This window comes from Bufo gargarizans, chromosome 3, assembly GCF_014858855.1.
Source record: "Bufo gargarizans isolate SCDJY-AF-19 chromosome 3, ASM1485885v1, whole genome shotgun sequence".
Lineage (NCBI taxonomy): Eukaryota > Metazoa > Chordata > Amphibia > Anura > Bufonidae > Bufo > Bufo gargarizans.
In genome coordinates, this window is record NC_058082.1 from 320,230,723 (window position 1) to 320,252,828 (window position 22,106).

The 22,106-nt window shown below is 38.8% G+C and overlaps 1 protein-coding gene across 2 annotated transcripts in view; it reads left to right on the plus strand.

Moving 5' to 3' along the window:
* The window catches only part of EPHA10 (EPH receptor A10), a 682,002-nt gene that overhangs the window by 486,793 nt on the left and 173,103 nt on the right, over nt 1–22,106 (plus strand). For both annotated transcript variants that reach the window (XM_044284653.1, XM_044284654.1), the window contains exon 5: nt 13,448–13,613. In XM_044284653.1, the coding sequence (XP_044140588.1) occupies nt 13,448–13,613 (166 nt within the window). The remainder of the gene's footprint in view (nt 1–13,447; nt 13,614–22,106) is intronic.

Below are 22,106 nucleotides of genomic sequence, written 5' to 3' on the forward strand. Positions count from 1 at the left end.
TCCAATTTAGTGTAAATCGGGGCCTTCATGCTCTAGTGTTTAAAGAGGGACCCCCGTATAAAAAGCATAAACAGCAAAGACCAGTACTGGGTGGCAATGTACTTAGACCCCCAGTACAAACACAAAATGGCAGACATGTTACCAGCATTACAGAGGGCTGTCAGAATGCAGCATTGTTCTTGCTTCAAAAGATGCTGCATTTTGCTTTTGTGGGCGATGGCAGAGGAATTTCCACCCACAGAGAAACAGTTGCCGGTACCAATCCTACAGCTCATGCAAGAAGAGGGTGGTATGAAGATGTGTTGGTCACTTCTGATATGAGATCATTCTTGAAGCCAACCAATCGACAGCTGCCCTCCGGATCCAGCCTCAGGGAACGCCTAGACCATCAGGTGTCAAACTACATCAGGTAAACAGGCGATGTGGACACTCTGAGAAGCGAGGAACCTCTTGACTACAGGGAGTGCAGGCTTGACCTGTGGCCAAAACTGGCACAATTTGCCATGGAAATCTTGGTTTGCCCCTCGTCGAGTGTCCTTTATGAAAGGACATTCAGCGCAGCAGGGGGGATCGTGACCAATAAGCGCACTCGCATTGCTCGCGACAGATGACGATCACGTGTTATCGAATTTTACCTATTTTCATTTGGGGTTTATTCAAGAGGGGGGATTTGGTAGCCATGTTTTTAATCCAATTTTATATTTTTTGTACTTTTAAACATATGTATTTGACATATATTTGTACTGGCCTGCAGTAAAATTGATATCCAATGACCGTCTAATATACCTTCAGCCACATAATCACTTAATGTTTTCTGTCCGGTGAATGAATAATTTTTGGGACCTGTACTCTAAAATAAAAAATTTCTTGGCTTCAGCAGGGCACATTTTTGAGAGTTTCCCTTTAATATGCATAAAAATGGCCCTTGATTAAATTACATATTTTTTGTGGGAATTTCTGTCATTGATCCCTTTCTGGTATGTCACTGCCCATGTTGTGGTACGATTTGCGCACTTCTAGTAAGTATTTGGTGGCTGAAAATATGACCTAAAGGTTTTTCAGGTTCGCCTGCCATTAAAGTGAATAGGGCCCGCCGCAAACTTATGGTTTGCGAACATTTGATCGCCTTCGAGCGATCGTGTTCACGAATCGTCACAGCCTATGTTCGTCCATCACTAGAAATGATGTCTCATGGCACATATATCAATCTTTTATGTTCTTATGAGTCAAATTCTAATAGTTATTAATTAATTTGATTGATGCCTGTATTACATACATTAGTAAATATGTTTTTTGTTCCCTACAACCTTTATGTTTCTTGGATATAACTTTTGTTTCTAAAATGTTAATGAAAAAAAGAATTGCCTTTAACCTTGATGTGGTACAAGTCTTTTTTTAAGCGATTATATCAAATATTCTTTTTAAACATTCCAAACAAAATGATTCTGGAGAGGTCACTTGCCCCGGGCCAGAAAATATGACTTCTAAATCAATTTCCTGAAACTATTATAATTTTAACATGTGTATAAAAGATAAATGTATCCACTTTTCAAATTGACAGATAGCATTAACTGGGGTTTCCTGGAAAATGAATGACTTTTTGTTGGATGAAAGCCTCTTTGTATATGCATAGTCATATTCCTTGCCCTTTGTCTTACATATTACTTAGGAAATTTTTGACTTCTATATCCACAGTATGTCAATGAGACTTGTGACAAATTGAATTACTGGCAGGTTGGAGCATTGTTTACAGATAAATGTAGTTCTGTACTTTCATTTTTTGACCTTTTGTTTATCAAAATGTCTTTTGCCTTTTAAAGGGTTTCTACCACTTGGATTTGACATAATTAGGTGTCAGACACTAGCGCTCCGCTAGTGTCTGCTCTGCCAATCTATCCTGCTATAATAGCTTTTGTGGCAGCCGTTTACCTAAAAAAATAACTTTTATTAATATGCTAATGACCCTCTAGGTGCTATGGGGCCGTCATTAGCACCTAGAGGATCAGTCTACCTTCTCAAGATGCCGCCGCTCAGCGCCTCCCTCCAGCCCGCCCATCTGCTTCGGAATGCATCAAACGGACGACTTCACGCGCATGCGCCGTGCGCGGCTGTATTCGGCGCATGCGCAGTGAATGTCCGACCGCTTCCCTGCTCAGACATCTCCACTGCGCCTGCGCCGATGACGTAATCGGCGCAGGCGCAGTGGAGATGTCTGAGCAGGGAAGCGGTCGGACATTCACTGCGCATGCGCCGAATACAGCCGCGCACGGCGCATGCGCGTGAAGTCGTCCGTTTGATGCATTCCGAAGCAGATGGGCGGGCTGGAGGGAGGCGCTGAGCGGCGGCATCTTGAGAAGGTAGACCGATCCTCTAGGTGCTAATGACGCCCCCATAGCACCTAGAGGGCCATTAGCATATTAATAAAAGTTCTTTTTTTAGGTAAACGGCTGCCCCAAAAGCTATTATAGCAGGATAGTTTGGCAGAGCAGACACTAGCGGATCGCTAGTGTCTGACACCTAATTATGTGAAATCCAAGTGGTAGAAACCCTTTAAGTCAAAATTAAAGATCTAAAATCATTAATTTTTGTGATTGTAACCAAAGGAGCAGGAATTGGCAAGTATTCTTTACTTCTACAAAACTTATCTTATCTTTAACTGGCTTATCTTTAAATGGGTTGTCCAGCCTTTACTAATTTATGGAGTAGAAACACTGATATTAACAAAACACCAGTAGTTTAACATGTGTGTCAACATACAATAAATCACCAAATACATAAGCACACACATGTATTAAAACTTAAATCTTTATTATTTCAAAAATTACATACATGGCAGTGATTACAGGACAATACTGCGACAAAACAAAACAGGTCACCTCCTTATGTCACTCCTACTGGTGGAAGTGCAATATTTATAAAATCTATGCACAATAGCAATAATATTATTGCACTATTGCACTGCTTCCTCTTAAGGGGCGCCCCCAAGAGGAAGCAGAGGAGAAACGCACGTCTGGGTCGGTCACCTCCCATCACTCAAGGTACACACCATCCTATGTTATGTAAGTGTTACATCTTTGTGTTTAAATCATGGCTCCTGTGTCCCTTGCTGCTTACTAAAGTGTGCGTAGATGATTATATTTTGACTAATGATATTGTAACATCCGTGCCTCTGGTGGAACTTTATATGTAGTTCACTCTTGCAGTAATACATGACAAGAAAGGGCTTTTTTTTATGTTAGATGTTGTGCTCCACAGTTAAGACAGCGTTAGACCCAGGGAACGCAAACCAAGCAAGAGGACAACAGGCAACTATGTTTCCTTTCATAAGCCCCATGGAGGGAGGGTTAAAAGAAAAGGCAATCCTGGAATGCACCATTATTATTTTGTTTGTATTAAATTAAAACTCTTTAAAACAATGCAGTAATAGTCACCTTAGCACCCCCCCCCCCCACCACCCCCAGCCCCACCCCCACCCCGTCAATCCGGTGCCAATGCTTTCCAGGTATTCTGGTGATGTCTGTTGAGACTATAAAGGAGACATGTTGACAATACAGAACGCACCTCTGCCAGTGACTGGGCTGCAGTGGTCAATCTGGATTGGTAAGGTGAGCATTACTCCTTTTGTTATTTTAAGTCACCAACCACTCTTCCTGTATAGTTCCAATATCTTCCATGAAATAAGAGGTGCTGGAGTTTGCTATCCACCTTTGTATAATGTTTATGGAAAAATATAATCAATGAATTCATACCCCATTCATGAGACAAGATGAGTAATTTGGTTCTCAGGCAGCTTTAGCGGCCAACTTTTGGCAGCTATGCATTCTATGTATTTTACAATTCCAATATGAAAAAATAAACCTTAATCAGTAAAAAGAGTAGAAGCACCATTGTCTAAACCAACAGATGCAGTTAAAATAGAATAGTACTGTACAATGACATTACTATGCCCCTTCCTTTGCATTTGTTTCATATATGAGGTGATTAATTTAAAGATTCAGTGGATAATCATGCATATTTTATATTAGTCCCTCAATGACACATTAACATATGCCCGTCTTGTTTGCAAAATGAGACACATTTGCTCCAAATTCAGTTGATAAAATCATATCTGAAATAGACCTGAGAGATTAAGAGAGGATTACGATATCACAATAACCTTATGAGTCTTGGTCTTTGCAGGTGGACAGAGTTCAAGTTGAAAATAGGATTAGATGAAAGCCTTAGTAAAGCTGTTGACAAACCATAAAATACATTTTAAAAAATGCCCTGTAAAACCTGCTTTTACACTTTTCATAGAGAACCTTTTGCACTGTAGATAAAATGTATATACCTTTACATTAAAAGGTGTTGTTGAATTGTATATATAAGTGCAGAAGAAAGAGCTCAGCACCACAGCGTTACTTGTGGTTTCAGCTTCAAACTATTAAAAACAGAATAATCCCAGACTAGCACAGTATGGTATGATGCAGCAAAATGATATACTTGTCAAATTTCAGCTTACATAAAACATGAATTTGAAGCAATTTACATTATGATTATATTTTATTTATAAAGCACTGGCATATATTACTTAGAGCTCCACTTGCTTTTATAGCCCATTCTGCAAATTAGTATTACAAGCTCAATAGTTATCTTTATTCATGTCAAGTGTGATATACAAGATAAATTCCTTCATAATCTATATAAAACAATAATAGCACACCACAGTCTCCCACTGGTATATAGTGACACCGGGTAAATACTGTATTAATTGCTGCATCTGAATTGTCAGATACTCTAGAGAATTTACATACAGAAGTAATTTGGCGCAAACATTTTAATAGTATTTGCCTTGGGGATGTCTAATAATATGTGTCGGTGGCCCAATTCCAACTCACCTTTGCACAAAATCTACTCTTATGCAGCATGATAGGAAAAACCTCTACAGGTTGTAATTCACATGATAGACACATATAGCATAAGCAACTCCTGACAGAGTATCAAAAAATATTTTCTTTTTGTATTTTTTTTAAGCTGGTCATCCTGTGCCACACATCTCAGGATATGTCAACCCAAGAGGAAAAGTAGGAAAGGACAAATCTGTATTGTTCTTTAATATAGAGAAAAAACATGTATATGGCATATGGACTGTAAAGAAGGTGTACAGCTGCAATACTGGGGCTGAACTATAGAACAAGGCACCGGCGCACATATATGTACCACACTGTTAACATGTAAACAACAAAGAGGAAATGTCTACTTCTTTGTGTTGATAGTAGGAACACTGCATGTTGGACTCTCATGATGAAACATTGAAGGCCTATTCAAACTGTTTTCTGTATATATAAATGTATAGTAGTAAGAGTGTCTCTGCTGACCCCTGCAAACTGCTATAAACTCATACAATGGGCATGTCCTCAGCAGAAGGGGACCATGGAACAAAAATGCACAATGTAAATGGCCAGATGCTTGTCTATTACTTACCTGTGAATAAGGAGGTACCAGGATGCACTATGGGGAAAAAAAAACAAAGATGTTGAAGCAATGTGAAACTCTAAGCAATGTTCTGTTTGGATACCTTGTATCCTGGTATTTATATGAACTTGTACCAAGTACAGCTTTTCATGGGAAGATATTCTCTATCTCTAATACCAGTGGTCTCTTTCGGAAGGATTATGCATTTTTCTCTGTGAATACAGAAACTGTTCAAGAATAGTTAAAGGACCATAACAAAGAGTTCCAGTTGTTGACTTGGCCTCAAAGTCTCGAAATCTAAATTGTGCATGTGTGAGATGTACTGGAAAAAGAAAACAAGTCTGATCCATGGAGGCCCATCTCAAAACTTTAAGGAATTAAAGGATATACTGTTATCATTTCCACCTTAATGGGTCAGAGTTGTTAAGGCCACATGAGAAGGTCCTAAAAAAATATTATTTAGTTTTAACATTTCTGCTGATCACTGTATATTCTATGATATACACTACTGTATTTATTAGCAGAGTGACCTTTTAAATGTATTGCAAAAAAACTCAACCCGAAGTGATTATAAAAGAATACCCCTAACATCATAAATAATGGGAATAGGAATTAATGACATGAGACCTATTCCTGTATAAGCTCTTGATTTTCACATCATCACTCTGCTGCTGTGCTGCTTGCCTTGTGTATTACCCACCCCATAACTTGCTGCAGGAAACTGGTAATAAAGCTGTTCCTATCCAGTAACTGTATTCCTCACCAGAGCTCACAGTGTGCATTATTAAGATATATTGTAACCTAGTGGAACGAGGCATTTATTCCTTATACATTTCTCCATTTTTTATAAGATAGATTATTTTTTATCTAAATCTTGTATACAAACGGTTCATGTTCCTTTATTCTTCATATATTCTTGTATTCACTGGAAGTTTCTTTATTACATTAAAATGCAACATACACATTTCCATAATGTTTTACATGATTTCTGAAGATCACTACCATTTATCATACTAATCTCCCACGACCGAGCATTGCCTCATGACTTCTTATTTTTCCCATAATTCCTTCCACACTGTTGTAACTGAGGCAGGCATCTTTTGACAACATCATTTGTAATGCAGGGGGTAGTGTTTTCAGCACTGCTGGAATCTGACACTACATTTGTTCCTAACTTGTATTTTTGGCATAGTGAAATGTCACATACACAAACACCCTGAAACAGAGCTGGGTGCTTCCTGCATTTATTATGACTAGAGATGAGCAATGCATTTCTTTATAGTTTGTTTTCCATCTCAATTTTGTACTTTAGCTTTTTATCCAGCCTTAAAGGTAATAGTTCATAAATGCAAGTTTGGTGGGCATCCAACCAATTGCAACCCGAATGATTCTAAGGTTTAGAGCTCCCCTTCTCAGTGTAGCGGCAGAGCAAATATGGGTCCACTACAAATATGGGTCCACTACTGTATTAACTTCTACAGGGGTGACTGAATGCTGTATACATACATCCTGTAGAAGTTAATTTAGTGATGGGCTGATATAGGTGCTCCATTCAGAAAAAGGACGTGGATCCTCCGCTCTCAGAATTGTTGGGGGTCCCAGTGATCAGACCCACATCTAGCCAACATTTATCACTTATCCTGTGGATAGAGGATGAACAATTTTTGTAGGGCAAACCCCTTTCAAGAGCTTAAGTCTGGCAATCACTCTAAAGTCTTATTCAAATCAGATGATCAATTCTCTCAAATTGGACCCTATTCCATATTTACAGAAATTTGTTCATATCTAGTTGTAGTAAAAGAAAAAAAAAACATTCAAGTGCATCTCCAATAAATATGAAATGTACAGTATGTAGACTACTCTTTTCTTTTTAATTTTAGACTAGAAACTTGAATTTTCACACTGCCATTTGCATCCTTCTAGATTTTTAAGTAGATCACAGAAGGAACAATTTAGTTATCCTGCATAACCAACATGTACAACGTCAACATGTTGAGTCCAAATATAGTTGAATAAAATCTCTGAACAAACTAAAAAAAAGTATAATACAATGGAATCATTCCAGAAAATTCCTTCTTTGAGAAGACCTTTCCTTTATTCAGTCCCCAAGTTTTGAGACCGATTTTTAGTCCCATCATATCCCATGTTCTTGGAGAGGAAAATCCCTCTAAGACAGTAAACCATTTTTCAAAGAGGTTTCACTGTTATAAGCAAAGTTTGCAATAGCTTCTCCCACTCTACCAGAATTGATCAACTGATCAGTTGATCAATAATTCAAAGAATACTTAAATGTGCTATAAAACCTTTAAAAACTGATGGCCTAGCTTTAGGATAGGACATGAATAGTACAATATATTGGTGGGGGTACAGCTACTTAAATGTGCTATAAAACCTTTAATATCAGCTGTTTGAATGGGTTCAGGCAAGTAGGACAAAGCTGCAATGCCCAGCGGCCACTTCAATGTGCTGATTGGAGTTGGACTTCCTACCAACCTAATATGGCTGGCTTATCATCCGAATAGATCCTCAAGAGAAACTGTTCTTTTATTATAGATATATGGTGTTCTGAGTATGAATTCATGTAAGAAACCTGTGTACGAACTGCATCCTCTATGTATGAAGATGGACCTATGCAAACAATAAAGAGATTGCTGCATTAGCACTAGTGCAGTAGCCCTGCTCACCTGCTCATATAATGTTTATTTCATTGTACTTGTGCAATCAGAGGAGGTGATGATGAAACCAATAGCCAATAACACAAACAACATTTGTAATGCATTACTGCATAGTGTGTAAAGTACACAACATCTAGCCAGGATTTTACCTGAACTAAGGGTTCAAACTATAAGTTGCAGCATAGACAGATATGGTGGCTGAAGCAATCAGAGTCATTTGCACAGGTCTGATGCAGGGCAGAAGACAAGAAGTGTGTGGTTGCCGAGATTACAAGCAATCTCATACCTCTTTTGGTTTTATCAGTTCTCACTTGGGAGAGGTCCCATCCTGCCTCTTCCAGGGTCACCAAATAAATTACAATCCAAACAAGAAAGATGTCACATCTTGTTGGCCGTGAGATGCTATTAATTATGGATGCTGCTTTTGAACAGATTACAAATCAGCTCAGATAACCAAAGCAGCTAAAGAAAAATAGGCAACAAAACTATGGATTTCTTCTGCAACTGTACCTTTAGAAGGCTTTTATTTTCCGCTCACTTGCTATGAAGCCCTGGTAGATAATCCAGTGATCCAGCTTCCTGTGCGCTTGCATTATTCAGAATAAATGCTGCTGTCCTTCAGACATTATTGTAACACATTTATTGTCTGCGCAGGCAAGGAAGCATTCAGTATTCATGTGAAAAGCTGACTTTTATATTGTCCTGAGGAATAACTTAATCCTCTCTCAGTTAATCTTGAAAGCTAGAGCTAAAAGTGAATTAAAGCAGCGGTACGCTTACAATTGAAAGACATTTTAAGGGAATATACACAATAACATACACACTCATATTTAATTATGGTCACTGATTTCCTGAGTTAGGTATCCATTGAAATCTTATCCGGGTTCTTCTCATTTGTGACAACACTCTTGCTTTTTTAACCCCTTTACAACTGGCAATACAGGCTATTTTGGTGGTGCTATAAGAATAGTTGCTGCACAAAGAATGGTCCAAGGGCAGATCAGAAGCCTAGACAACCCGGCACCTGGTAGAGAAGCAGTTCTATTTAATAATTTCTTCTCTTTTCATGCCTGTATATACTCAACGAGAGCTGTGTATACATGATAACATTTTTAAAAATAAAACATTTTAATAAAATGTTTAACACAAAAACATGATAAAAACAATAGGTCGTTTTCTGATGACACGTTGCCTTGGGGTCAAAATAGAGGATAAATAGGTTGTGGGGAAAAATAATGTTCCAAAAAGTTTTTTCTATCCATCTAGAACAAACTAAAAATATATATAAATAATAAAATAACAATATAATTAAAATGATGATAAAACAAAACTATAAAAAAACAAAGCCCCAATGAAATTCCATTAGTCAGGCTTTGTTATATAGTATATACGTATTGGACACAAATACAACTTTATTTTAAGGAGTATTAATGTAATTAAAAAAAAAGCTTTATTTTTTAACACTAAAAAGCCCTAAAAATACAATAAAGCAAAACCCTATCTATCACTAAAATATGTAAAAAAAAAAATCAAACAACAGCATAAAAATTGTAAAATAAAGAAAAAGAAAAGAGAAGCTATTATTATTCATTTAACCAGCACTCACATTGTAGACTTAAAGCGTTCCCGATACTACAGTGCCAAAGAATATTCTTGCAACACAAAAATAGTAGAAGGCAAGAAGATGAATACATTCTGTGGTTTTACTCCAGCTAGTAATGAGTAGGACACCCAATTAAACTGTACTTTCCTATGAGGATAGCTGATAAAAATGAATATAAAAAAAATCTTGAAAAATGTTTCCCATCTATCCTAACAGTAGACTCTATGACAAAGAGTAAGTTATTAATTACCTGTTTCTTTTAACTATGTGATAATTTAATTAAAATTATGCATTCCCGGACTTTGGCAGGAGATCAACTAGTAAATGAGAAAGTGAGGGGAGAGTGCTTTACTGCACTGTATTAAATGACTAAATGACTCTCAAGGCTCCATTTCCTATGCTTTACACGCCATGATCTGACACTGCTGAATACCTGGCTGATTATTACTTTGGAGTATTTATCTGTCGTGATCATCTCTGTGTATGATCAAGCATACTAAGTGTAGCAGTACATCCTTAATTATTTGGATGACAATTTGGTCGCCAGCTGGTAGTGCAGAGGGTCATTCGTAAAAGTTGTATTCTTTCAAAATTATGATAAACTAAACAAACTTTATTAACAAACACATAAAATGAAGACACTAAAGCCTCCACAATTTTACTATTACAATTATGTGTGAAGAATTCTACATTATAGGTGGCATACTCATTGACACAATAGTAATGCTTGATTCTGAAGACCTGCCTTGTGTGATCTATGACAGTGCTCCTACATATTTTCTTTGCAAATTAATGATAAAGCAAATGAACTCACCAGTGTAATATCAAGTTCAGATTTTTCATTAGTTTAAGCCAATCTGGTGATCGGTTGCAATTTCAAATAAATGGCTAGACCATTACCTTCAAACAATATGAACTAAAGTACAGGTGCATGCTACCACAGCTGTAATGCAAAAGCAAACATACACTACAGGTCCTTCTAAAAAAATTAGCATATTGTGATGAAGTTCATTATTTTCTGTAATGTACTGATAAACATTAGACTTTCATATATTTTAGATTCATTACACACCAACTGAAGTAGTTCAAGCCTTTTATTGTTTTAATATTGATGATTTGGGCATACAGCTCATGAAAACCCAAAATTCCTATCTCAAAAAATTAGCATATCATGAAAAGGTTCTCTAAACGAGCTATTAACCTAATCATCTGAATCAACTAATTAACTCTAAACACCTGCAAAAGATTCCTGAGGCTTTTAAAAACTCCCAGCCTTGTTCATTACTCAAAACCGCAATCATGGGTAAGACTGCCGACCTGACTGCTGTCCAGAAGGCCATCATTGACACCCTGAAGCAAGAGGGTAAGACACAGAAAGAAATTTCTGAACGAATAGGCTGTTCCCAGAGTGCTGTATCAAGGCACCTCAGTGGGAAGTCTGTGGGAAGGAAAAAGTGTGGCAGAAAACGCTGCACAACGAGAAGAGGTGACCGAACCCTGAGGACGATTGTTGAGAAGGACCAATTCCAGACCTTGGGGGAGCTTCGGAAGCAGTGGACTGAGTCTGGAGTAGAAACATCCAGATCCACAGTGTACAGGTGTGTGCAGGAAATGGGCTACAGGTGCCGTATTCCCCAGGTCAAGCCACTTTTGAACCAGAAACAGCGGCAGAAGCGCCTGACTTGGGCTACAGAGAAGCAGCACTGGATTGTTGCATGTCATTCGGAAATCAAGGTGCCAGAGTCTGGAGGAAGACTGAGGGAAATGCCAAAATGCCTGAAGTCCAGTGTCAAGTACCCACAGTTAGTGATGGTCTGGGGTGCCATGTCAGCTGCTGGTGTTGGTCCACTGTGTTTTATCAAGGGCAGGGTCAATGCAGCTAGCTATCAGGAGATTTTGGAGCACTTCATGCTTCCATCTGCTGAAAAGCTTTATGGAGATGAAGATTTCATTTTTCAGCACGACCTGGCACGTGCTCACAGTGCCAAAACCACTGGTAAATGGTTTACTGACCATGGTATTACTGTGCTCAATTGGCCTGCCAACTCTCCTGACCTGAACCCCATAGAGAATCTGTGGGATATTGGGAAGAGAAAGTTGAGAGACGCAAGACCCAACAATCTGGATGAGCTTAAGGCCGCTATCGAAGCATCCTGGGCCTCCATAACACCTCAGCAGTGCCACAGGCTGATTGCCTCCATGCCACGCCGCATTGAAGCAGTCATTTCTGCAAAAGGATTCCCGACCAAGTATTGAGTGCATAACTGAATATAATTATTTGAAGGTTGACTTTTTTTGTATTAAAAACACTTTTCTTTTATTGGTCGGATTAAATGTGCTAATTTTTTTAGATAGGAAATTTGGGTTTTCATGAGCTGTATGCCAAAATCATCAATATTAAAACAATAAAAGTTTTGAACTACTTCAGTTGGTGTGTAATGAATCTAAAATATATGAAAGTCTAATGTTTATCAGTACATTACAGAAAATAATGAACTTTATCACAATATGCTAATTTTTTTAGAAGGACCTGTATATGCAGCAGTAGACTGCTCCATGCAAACACTGGAAACATGGATAAATCTAAACTATATGAAAAGTAGAGGCTCTTTAGCAAAATTTTTATCACAACTGTTTTGGTCCCATCTACCAGCGACAAGAGCTCATATATTTTTTATTGTAAAGGGGCCCTATGCTGCCTATAGCCCCCCCTTGCTTGGAACCCTACTGAACAAAAACGGGGAAAAAAAAACAGACCACATTGCTCACATTGTACTAATATTGACAGTCTCATACTATTGACACAGTGGCACTCTTGTTCCTGATTTTTAGGTACTGCAGCACAGCATATCCCTATTTACATCAATTTTGGTATCCTATATGCATGCCCTATGGATCAGTGATGGACGCAGGGGTCATATGTCCACTGACCAGGTTATTATTATTATTTTTTTTTAAGAGAGAGGACCATAATAAGCTATCTGACTTTAATAAAAATACACTACAAAAGTAACTGAATATGTCTTTCAAGGTGGGGGTAGGGGTTTGGGGATTTCAGAACAGAACATTAAAAGCCATTTATCTTATCCTCACCGTCTGTACTTGGCATCCTCAGTCACAAATATCTTTAGTATCCATCATACTTATTCATCACACTTCACAAGTCCTCTACAATGGCCACCCCATTTTCTGAGTGAGGAGCAGAACTATCTTAATAGCTATACTCAGATTTGAAAGAACTGATATTCTGCACTGTGCAAGCAGGTTTATCAAGGCTGATCCATGTTAGGCAGATTAATGTACTTCTCTTAAGTCTTCCATGTTTTGGTGCATTTCATTTCATTATAACTGATAAGAGCAATACATAGTCACCTTGCATTTCATTTCTTTCTTAACCGAGGAATATAGATCGTTTCCATCTTGTACTCAAAACACCAAGTATATAACTTGAAAATCATTTGCTTTCAGATAACAGATTTCTTCCATCATGTAATAAAAGGGATTTGTCTATTAAAGAAATGAGTTTGGCCTGCAGCTGTTGAAGAGAGCTTGAGTCTCAGCACTGTGTTATGTGCATCTTGCTCAGTACCTTGTATTACACATGAACATTTAGAGAGTGACCAGGCAGAACTGTAAGAATCATAAGCCCAGAAGCAACTGTAGATCCACCACTTTTTAGGATTTTTTTTACTTAACATACCTTATTTTCTTATAGGACCAAAGAGACCAAAGTTACTCCACACTGAAAACACCCTTGACAGCAGTAACTGTTCATAACCTGAAACCAGGAACTGTCTATGTCTTCCAAATTCGTGCATCATCATCTTCCCAAGATTATGGAAGCTATGGTCCAAGCTTTGAAGTGGAAACACTAGGGGAATGTAAGTAATATATTACAAAGTGCTTCTTCTGTTGCCAAGATAAATAGTATTACATTCCCAGGATATTGATAGTCTAAGGAAGGTTCATAAACATTTGATTGTTGAAGATCCAACTCTTGGCAATTCTGCCGATCAGCAGTTTAAATGTGTAGAGACACTTGTGTGAGTGCAGCTGACTCTTCATTGTTTACCTTGGTATGTTCACTTGCACATTGTTTACTTAGTGATGGCAGTGCATAATATTGCAGCCTCATTCCATTTGCTTGAATAGAATAGTACTGCAATATCCTGCAATGCTGCTACAGAATTGATGACTTGCAGGTAGATGGACCAGAGTAAACAATGAAGATGTCAAAGCACATAAGGCACCTTAAGCAGCTCATCAGTGGGTTGCTAAGAGTTGGATTTCCACCATTCTGAAAATTGATGATCTAACCTGCAGGTTGACCTTCGATATTTTGAAGGTTGACAGGTTGGCTGCAGGTCCCCAAGCTTCAATCATCTCTGTTAGCAATATACAGGGTGGGCCATTTATATGGATACACCTTAATAAAATGGGAATGGTTGGTGATATTAACTTCCTGTTTGTGGAACATTAGTATATGTGAGGGGGGAAACTTTTCAAGATGGGTGGTGACCATAGTGGCCATTTTGAAGTCGGCCATTTTGAATCCAACTTTTGTTTTTTCAATAGGAAGAGGGTCATGTGACACATCAAACTTATTGGGAATTTCACAAGAAAAACAATGGTGTGCTTGGTTTTAACATAACTTTATTCTTTCATGAGTTATTTACAAGTTTCTGACCACTTATAAATTGTGTTCAATGTGCTGCCCATTGTGTTGGATTGTCAATGCAACCCTCTTCTCCCACTCTTCACACACTGATAGCAACACCGCAGGAGAAATGCTAGCACAGGCTTCTAGTATCCATAGTTTCAGGTGCAGCACATCTCGTATCTTCACAGCATACGGGGTTGTGCTGACTGAACCCCCCCATATCAGGAAAACTGTATTTTGCCCAAAAAAGGTGTTTTTTTAAACCCAGAAAATTATTGCAGTATTTCAAGCTTAAATTGCACACTGACAATAAGAGATGCTGCAATTGTCAGTGTGAAATATACACGTTAGATACTGCTATCTTCTGTTTTTTTTTTTTTAAAAACACCCATTTTGGGAAAAATACACAATTTGCAGCCTTTGCTGCATCTGTCAGTGTGAAATACAAGCGTTAGATACTGCTGTTATCTTCTGTTATTAAATAAAACACCCATTTTGGGCCAAATACTAAATTTGCTGCTTTTGCTGCACCTGTCAGTGTGAAATAAACGCGTTAGATACTGCTGTTATCTTCTGTTAATAAAAAAACACCCATTTTGGGCCAAATACAAAATTTGCAGCCTTTGCTGCGTGTGTCAGTGTGAAATACATGCGTTAGATACTTGTTGTTATCTTCTGTTATTTAAAAAAAACACCCATTTTGGGCAAGATCCTAAATTTGAGAAATATGAAGAGAGCATCAAATAAGGGACGTGGCCCCGGTCGTGGTGCTGCTGGTGGAGATCCTGTTGCAGGGAGAATATGTGATCGATCTATGCCAGCTACACGCACAAGTGAAACACCTTCCTCAGGTGCGAGTAGGCAACAGAACCTTAGACATCTATGTCTAATAAGCTGATGACGGTGTAAAATGAGTGCTCTTCTTCTTGGCGCTAACATTGACCTGTAAAGCTGAGTTCATACGGGAGTTATTTGGTCACTTTTGGCCCCGTGACTTCCCAAATAAGTGAAGTGGGCAGTGATTCTAAGTTTGATGCCTGTCATTTGCATGTCATATGGACTCACAGTATTATTTCACTACCAGAGCAGACTCCCTATGCGTTTTAACTGCAAGGCACAGTGTTCTACACCACTATAAAGGCTCTCTGCAGCCAGGAAATAGATGTTTTTGTAACGTAATTTGCCACAAATTTATTCTGATCGAACCAAACAGGCAAAGCGAATTTTTGAAAAATTTGCTAATCTCTAGTCAAGGACAATATATGTAGTCCACAGCCCACTGGGTAAATGTCTTTCTGGGCCATGTACACCAGCAACTCTGCCTCCTCATCCTCCACCTTGTTCACACCCTCCCCTCTAGCCACAGTTCACAGTGGTCCTCCAGCATATCACCTATACAAAGCTAGGCTTTGTCATGCGGTTCTGCACCTGGTCAGCCTTGGTTAATGGAGCCTCACCAGGGAGGAACTGCTCTGCATTATCAATAAAGAAATCAAACACTGGCTGTCTTCATGCCAACTGGAGATAGGAATCATGGTTACTGATAAAATAACATTTTGGCATCAGGGAGAGCTGAACCATGCACTCTGCATGACACATGTCTCTGCAATACCATTGTCAACCAGTTCCTCAAGTTTTCCACAGAACTGCAAGAGCTGTTAAAACAGCCACTCTTACTGTGCAAAACACGCCTTCCTTGAGCTGTAAGGTAAACTTTTCCACCCATTGGAACTCCATGCTCCATATGTTAGATAGTCAGATCTCCTAATGCTGCAGATGGACAGGTCCACTCCCCTGTGTAACTTCCACATTAGCCAGTGGCAGCTCATGTGTGACACCTTTCCTCCTGCCCTTTGAGGGGGGGTAGCTAACAAATCTGATTGGCGAGGGGATAGAAGACACGGTACCTCCATTTCATGTCCACCTGAACCCCGAGGAGGATGAACTGGCAGTGGAGGAGGACATAAATGCCCTAGAATTTTATACGCAACTAGGCGGTTTATCTGTCCAAGTGACAGGAGAGGAGCAGAAGGAGCATGAGAAGATAGAGCCTGACAGTCCAGACCATGGCAGTATCCAGTGGAGATGGAGTCAGGGTCATTGTACCTCTCTGATGCCGCATTCAAACATGATTGCGGCATCTGATAGCAATAATCACTTGTAAAAAAATAATAATTATACTTTACTCATCTATTTACTCACGACGGGCCACGGGCGTCATCTTGATTGAAGATCTAGCACAAAATCTCTTGCAGCCCTTGATGATATCACCAACTGATTTCAGACATAAATGGCCAAAACATATGGATATTAAGCATAAGGTGTCTTTCACACGTCAGTATTTTGCATCAGTATTTGATCAGAATTTGTAAGGCAAAAGCAGGAATGGGTCCAAAACACAGAAAAGATGCAAATATTTCCATAACATTTTATCTATATTTTAGACCCACTCCTGGTTTTGGCTTACAATTACTGATCAAATGCTGACTATCTGAAGCAGGCTTTATGGATGCTCAAAATATAGGCCTTATTTATTAATTTTTTTGTTTTCTGTTCTTCTGATGGCTCAGAAGAACGGAAAAATGAACAGTGATGTAAAAAACAGGCTTATTGTCACTGCTGTTGCCACCCTCGCCACTGTCATGAGGCCACTGTTTTAACTGGTATTGCCACTGCTACCACCCTCCCTATTAATTCATGGGGCATTTACCTAAATCTTGGGGTACTGCACGGTAAATCCCATGGTGATAATTTAGACCTGGCAGTAACAGTGAACTATAATTATTTTTCCCCAGTGCTGTAAGGCACCAGTGCTAACCAATGAGCCACTGTGCTGCTACTGACTCACAATTAATCTACAGCTAACAGAAGCGATTAAAAATAATGTGTTTGGACTGCCACATCATAGATTAAAAGATTAAAAGTAAATTTCTTTATTTTGTTCCACTAAGAAGCCATTGCACTGCAGGGGTGCACACAGTTTTATTTTATATATATATATATATATATATATATATATATATATATTATTATTATTATTATTTTTTTGCTTCACTGAAGGGTGCAGTATGCTTTTCATTTGGTTTAACACAAGGGGTTAGCTATTAATCTTGGTGGAGGTCACTGTTAAGGGGGCGGCCACTGTGGTGGTCACTTAAAGGGGCGGGCACTATGGAGGTCACTGTTAAAGAGGAGGGCACTGTTGAGGTCACTGTTAAAGGGACGGGAATTGTAGAGGTCACAGTTAAAGAGGAGGGCGCTATGGAGCTCACTTAAAGGGGCGGGCACCATAAAGGGGACTTAAAGGGACGGGCACCGTGGTCACTCTTAAAGTGGCGGGCATTGTGGAGGTTACTGTTAAAGGGACAGGCACCGTGAAGCTCACTGTTAAAGGGGCGGCAACTGTGGAGGTAACTGTTAAGGGAGCAGGCACTTTGGAGGTCACTTAAAGGGGCGGGCACTGTGGAGGTCATTTAAAGGGGTGGCCACTGTGGAGGTCACTTAAAAGGGTGGGCACTGTGGAGGTCACTGTAAAAGGGGCAGGCACTGTGGAAGTCACTGTTAAAGGGACATGCACTGTGAAGGTCACTTAAAGGGGCGGGCACTGTGGAGGTCACTGTTAAAGTGTCGGGCACTATGGAGCTCACGTAAAGGGGCGGTCACTGTAGAGGTCACTCAAAGGGGCGGGCACTGTGTAGGTCACTGTTAAAGTTGCGGACACTGTGGAGGTTATTGTTAAAGAGTCAGGCACCATGGAGGTAACTGTTAAAGGTACGGGCACCATGTAGGTCACTGTTAAAGGGGTGGGCAGTGTGGAGGTCACTGTTAAAGGGTGGGCACTGTGTAAGTCACTGTTAAAGGGGCGGGCACTGTGGAGGTTACTGTTAGGGGGCGGGCACTGTTTAGGTCACTGTTTAAGGGGCGGGGTGCTGTAGAGGTCACTTTTATGGGGGATACTGTCGGTATCTTAACGACACACACGAACATTAAATGAAATAGATGAAATATACGCGTGCGAAGCTGGGTCCTTCTGCCAGTGAACTATATTGTAGTATAGTATTGAGTATTGCAGTTCTGCTAAAAAAAAATGTACACTCAATTGCAGTACCAGTCACAGCCTACATAAAGGAAGAGTGCTGTTTCCAGAAAGAACAGCACATTTTATTTGTAAAATCATGCACAAAAACCTTTTGTCACTAATATAGAGATGAATAGTGGGACAGCTGAAAATCTCACCAGTAGAAACCATTACTTCTGCTTGAGTTTAAAGGGTACCTATCATTTTAATTAACATTTGCATGTCATTGTGACATTTTAGAAGTTTTGATCTGTGGGGGTCCAGGTGCTGTGACCCCCACAAATTGCTGAAGTGAGGATCTGATCAGAAATGGAGGGACACAGCACTCAGCTAAGTGTCCCCACTATCAAAATGTTAACCACATAACTACTGACATGTCAAAACTTTTTAATATTGTAGTTACCCTCTAAGACCCACTTGTTGAAGTTACATAATCCGAAACAGACTTCTTTTGTTAAAAGTTTGCAAACAATCGGGAGACACAACTCTGCATCTACAGAATGCAAAGACATGTACATCTTCTGATCGTGCTAACTGAGATCAGCTTCGTTAGCATTCACTGTGAGCGGTTTGACTATAACAGTTTACTGCAAGGATGTTGAACTTATCATAGGATTCTCAAGAATCTTGAACCTGAAAAGTAGGAAGACAAGACATGCAACTGGGAAGAAATGTTGGCCCAAAGAAAGTTATACTGTGATGACCACAGCGACAAAGCCAGAAGTTGATATCTCATCATATATAATAGGATAAAAACACTACATTAATATTGCTTGTAGTATGTGGTGTTCTAAGATGGTTGCTCTGTGACTGCGCAAGTACCAGCACCAAGCTGGGATATTACTGATATTACTGTGTGAATCTGGTGTTCTCTTTCTCTTATGAACATATTGTTAAAGTTGTCACATGGAAAACAATACTTGGTCCCAGTGATCAACCCACGAGGCCATATCTTATTTCTTTTTTTAAATGTTACTTTTTTAAACACAAAATCAATATAAATAGTCAATCTATATATAACTAGTAGATCAATATAACATTGCCTCTAGTCTTTGCAGTCTCAAACCAAGTCAATATTGTAGGTATGGCTGGTGAAAGTCTGGCTATGAATAACACTTTTAAAATACTCAAATAACCTGTGGTTTTCAAAAGGTCCAGGTCATTGCTCGGTATCGGTAACTTTAAATCCACTAAAAATTGTCCCCTCCCAATATTTTTTGTGATTTTTGGAAGCGCCATATCTAATAGATACTGTCCGCTTTCCCATTTAGGGTGGGTTCACATGGAGATTTTTGGAGGAGGTTTTTGTGGCAGATTTTCCTTCCGGTTTTTTAAAGACAGAAGTGGACCCATCATGAAGAAGTATAAGTCCTTTCTTTATATTTCTGTATTCCATTCAAATTCACTTGCTATAGCTTAAAAACCTACAGGAAAATCTGACTCAAAACCTCCTCCAAAAGACACTGCCTGAACCTACCCTTAGGTCATTCATCTGTTTCCCTCTTCCTTATACACCATGGAGGAAAAATATATAACAGATGATTTATCATGTAGCCATAGTTTAATACAAACATCCACATAGGAAGAACATCTTCACACATCCAACAGACAATAAAAACGGAAACAGCTCAACATTCCTTTGAAGAAGGAAAATGAAACAATATTTTAACAAATTGTAATTTTTTGTAAAAATTAGAATTCAGGAAGTATAGTTCATCTGGATTAAACCATTTACAAAGTCAAATAATGTTGAATAAGAATATTAATTACATGAACATGGCGCTGAGAGTATTTAGTATGAAACTGGATATTTTAATATTGAGTTCCCATGACTGCACATCATCAAATCTGTCTACTGAAAAAAATTCATTTTGGGAATAGAGACATGACAATGCATACACTCAGTTCAAAACTAAGATAAATAATTTTACTTACTATGTGTGACCATCTTTGTGATTTAAAAAATTAACTAAATTAAATAAATTAAACAAAACACCTCCCAATTATTATGTTGTCATGGAATATAGTATTCTTGCATTTATGATGCTAAAGATCCATATAGCTTAATCTTTTGCTTCAAAAATAAATTATTTTCTATAAATTCCTCATTAAAAAATTTAAAGTTCTATATTTTAAAGGGGTTGTCTGGCTTTGGAGCAGACAAACCTCTGGGGCCCTCTTCTGAATATAAAAACCCTACTCATCTATCCGCAGTTCTGCTGCTGCAATCCTACAGTCCCAGCAGATTCTGGTCCCTGCAGTTGCAGTTGCAGGACCATGGACATGTGAGTGAGGTTTATTTATGTTCAGGGGCAGGGAAGTGCCCCAGGGGTTGTCAGCAACAATGTCAGGAAATGCCTTTAAAGGACTTGTCCAATTAATCATTTCCGTGTGAAAGTCTGGAAAAATCTGTTGATAACTGTTTAACTCTTTCACCCCCAGAGTTTTTTTTTTTTGCGTTTTCGTTTTGCGCTCCCTGCCTTCCCAGATCCATAACTTTGTTATTTGTCTGTTCACATATTATTATTATTATTATTTATTATTTAAGCGCCATTCATTCCATAGCGCTGTACATATGATAAGGGGTGCACATACATAATACAGACAATTGCACTAATCATAGCCATATAAAGGCTTGATTTCTGCAGGACAAGTTGTACTTTCCAACGCCCCCATTTAATATTGCATATGATGTAGTGGGAAGCAGGAAATTTTTTTTAAATGGGGTGAAATTGCAAAAAAAAGCTATTCCACCACAGTTTTACATTTTTTTTACAGTTTTTTGTATGACGAATCCAACGATACTTTGTATGTATAGTTTTTCTTGCGTTTTGATAGTGATAAAAAAAATTAAAAGTGGGGGAAAAAAATCAGTTTTATTGTTTTGTAGCCATATTTTGACCCCTATAACTTTTTTGTAATTATGTGATCGGAGCTGTATGGGGGCTAATTTTTTGCGAACTTTTCATTGATACCATTCTAGGGTGTGTATGACTTTTTGATCACTTTTTATTTAATTTTTTGTAGAAAATGATGTGTCCAAAAACGGCGAGTCGGCCATTTGGATGCTTTTTTCCCTTTTGCTGTTTGCCGTATGGGGAATATATTTTTATATTTTTATACTAAGGGCGTTTTCGCACATTTTTTTATTTTTTTAGTTCTGATTTGAATTTTTATGTTTTTTTATTTATTTTTGTAAATATTTTTACACTTTTTTATAGTTCCTACAGGGAACTATTAAAATCAATCATCTGATTGCTATTATCATAGACTCCAATGCACTTGCATTTGAATCTATGATGATTTTTGTACTTTCCTGTGGAGTCCTATTACAGGCAAGGGCTCCTCCGATCGCCACACGGGGAGTCTGAGCATAACCGGAAATTGAAAGCTTTCGATTTTCAGCACGCTCAGATGCCATGGTCAGCATTGACCACAGCATCTAAGGGGTTAAATATCCGCGATCGGCATTACTGCCGGTTGCGGACATGAGCCGCAGGTGTCTGCTAAAAGAACAGGCAGCCACCCGCGGCTATAGTGCCCGCATCTTTAAAGTCCCGCATCTATTACGGAGCTGGTAGGGAAGGGATCTTTTCTGGTATAAAATCTTACACTTCTTGCTTCCATGTTTCCCCA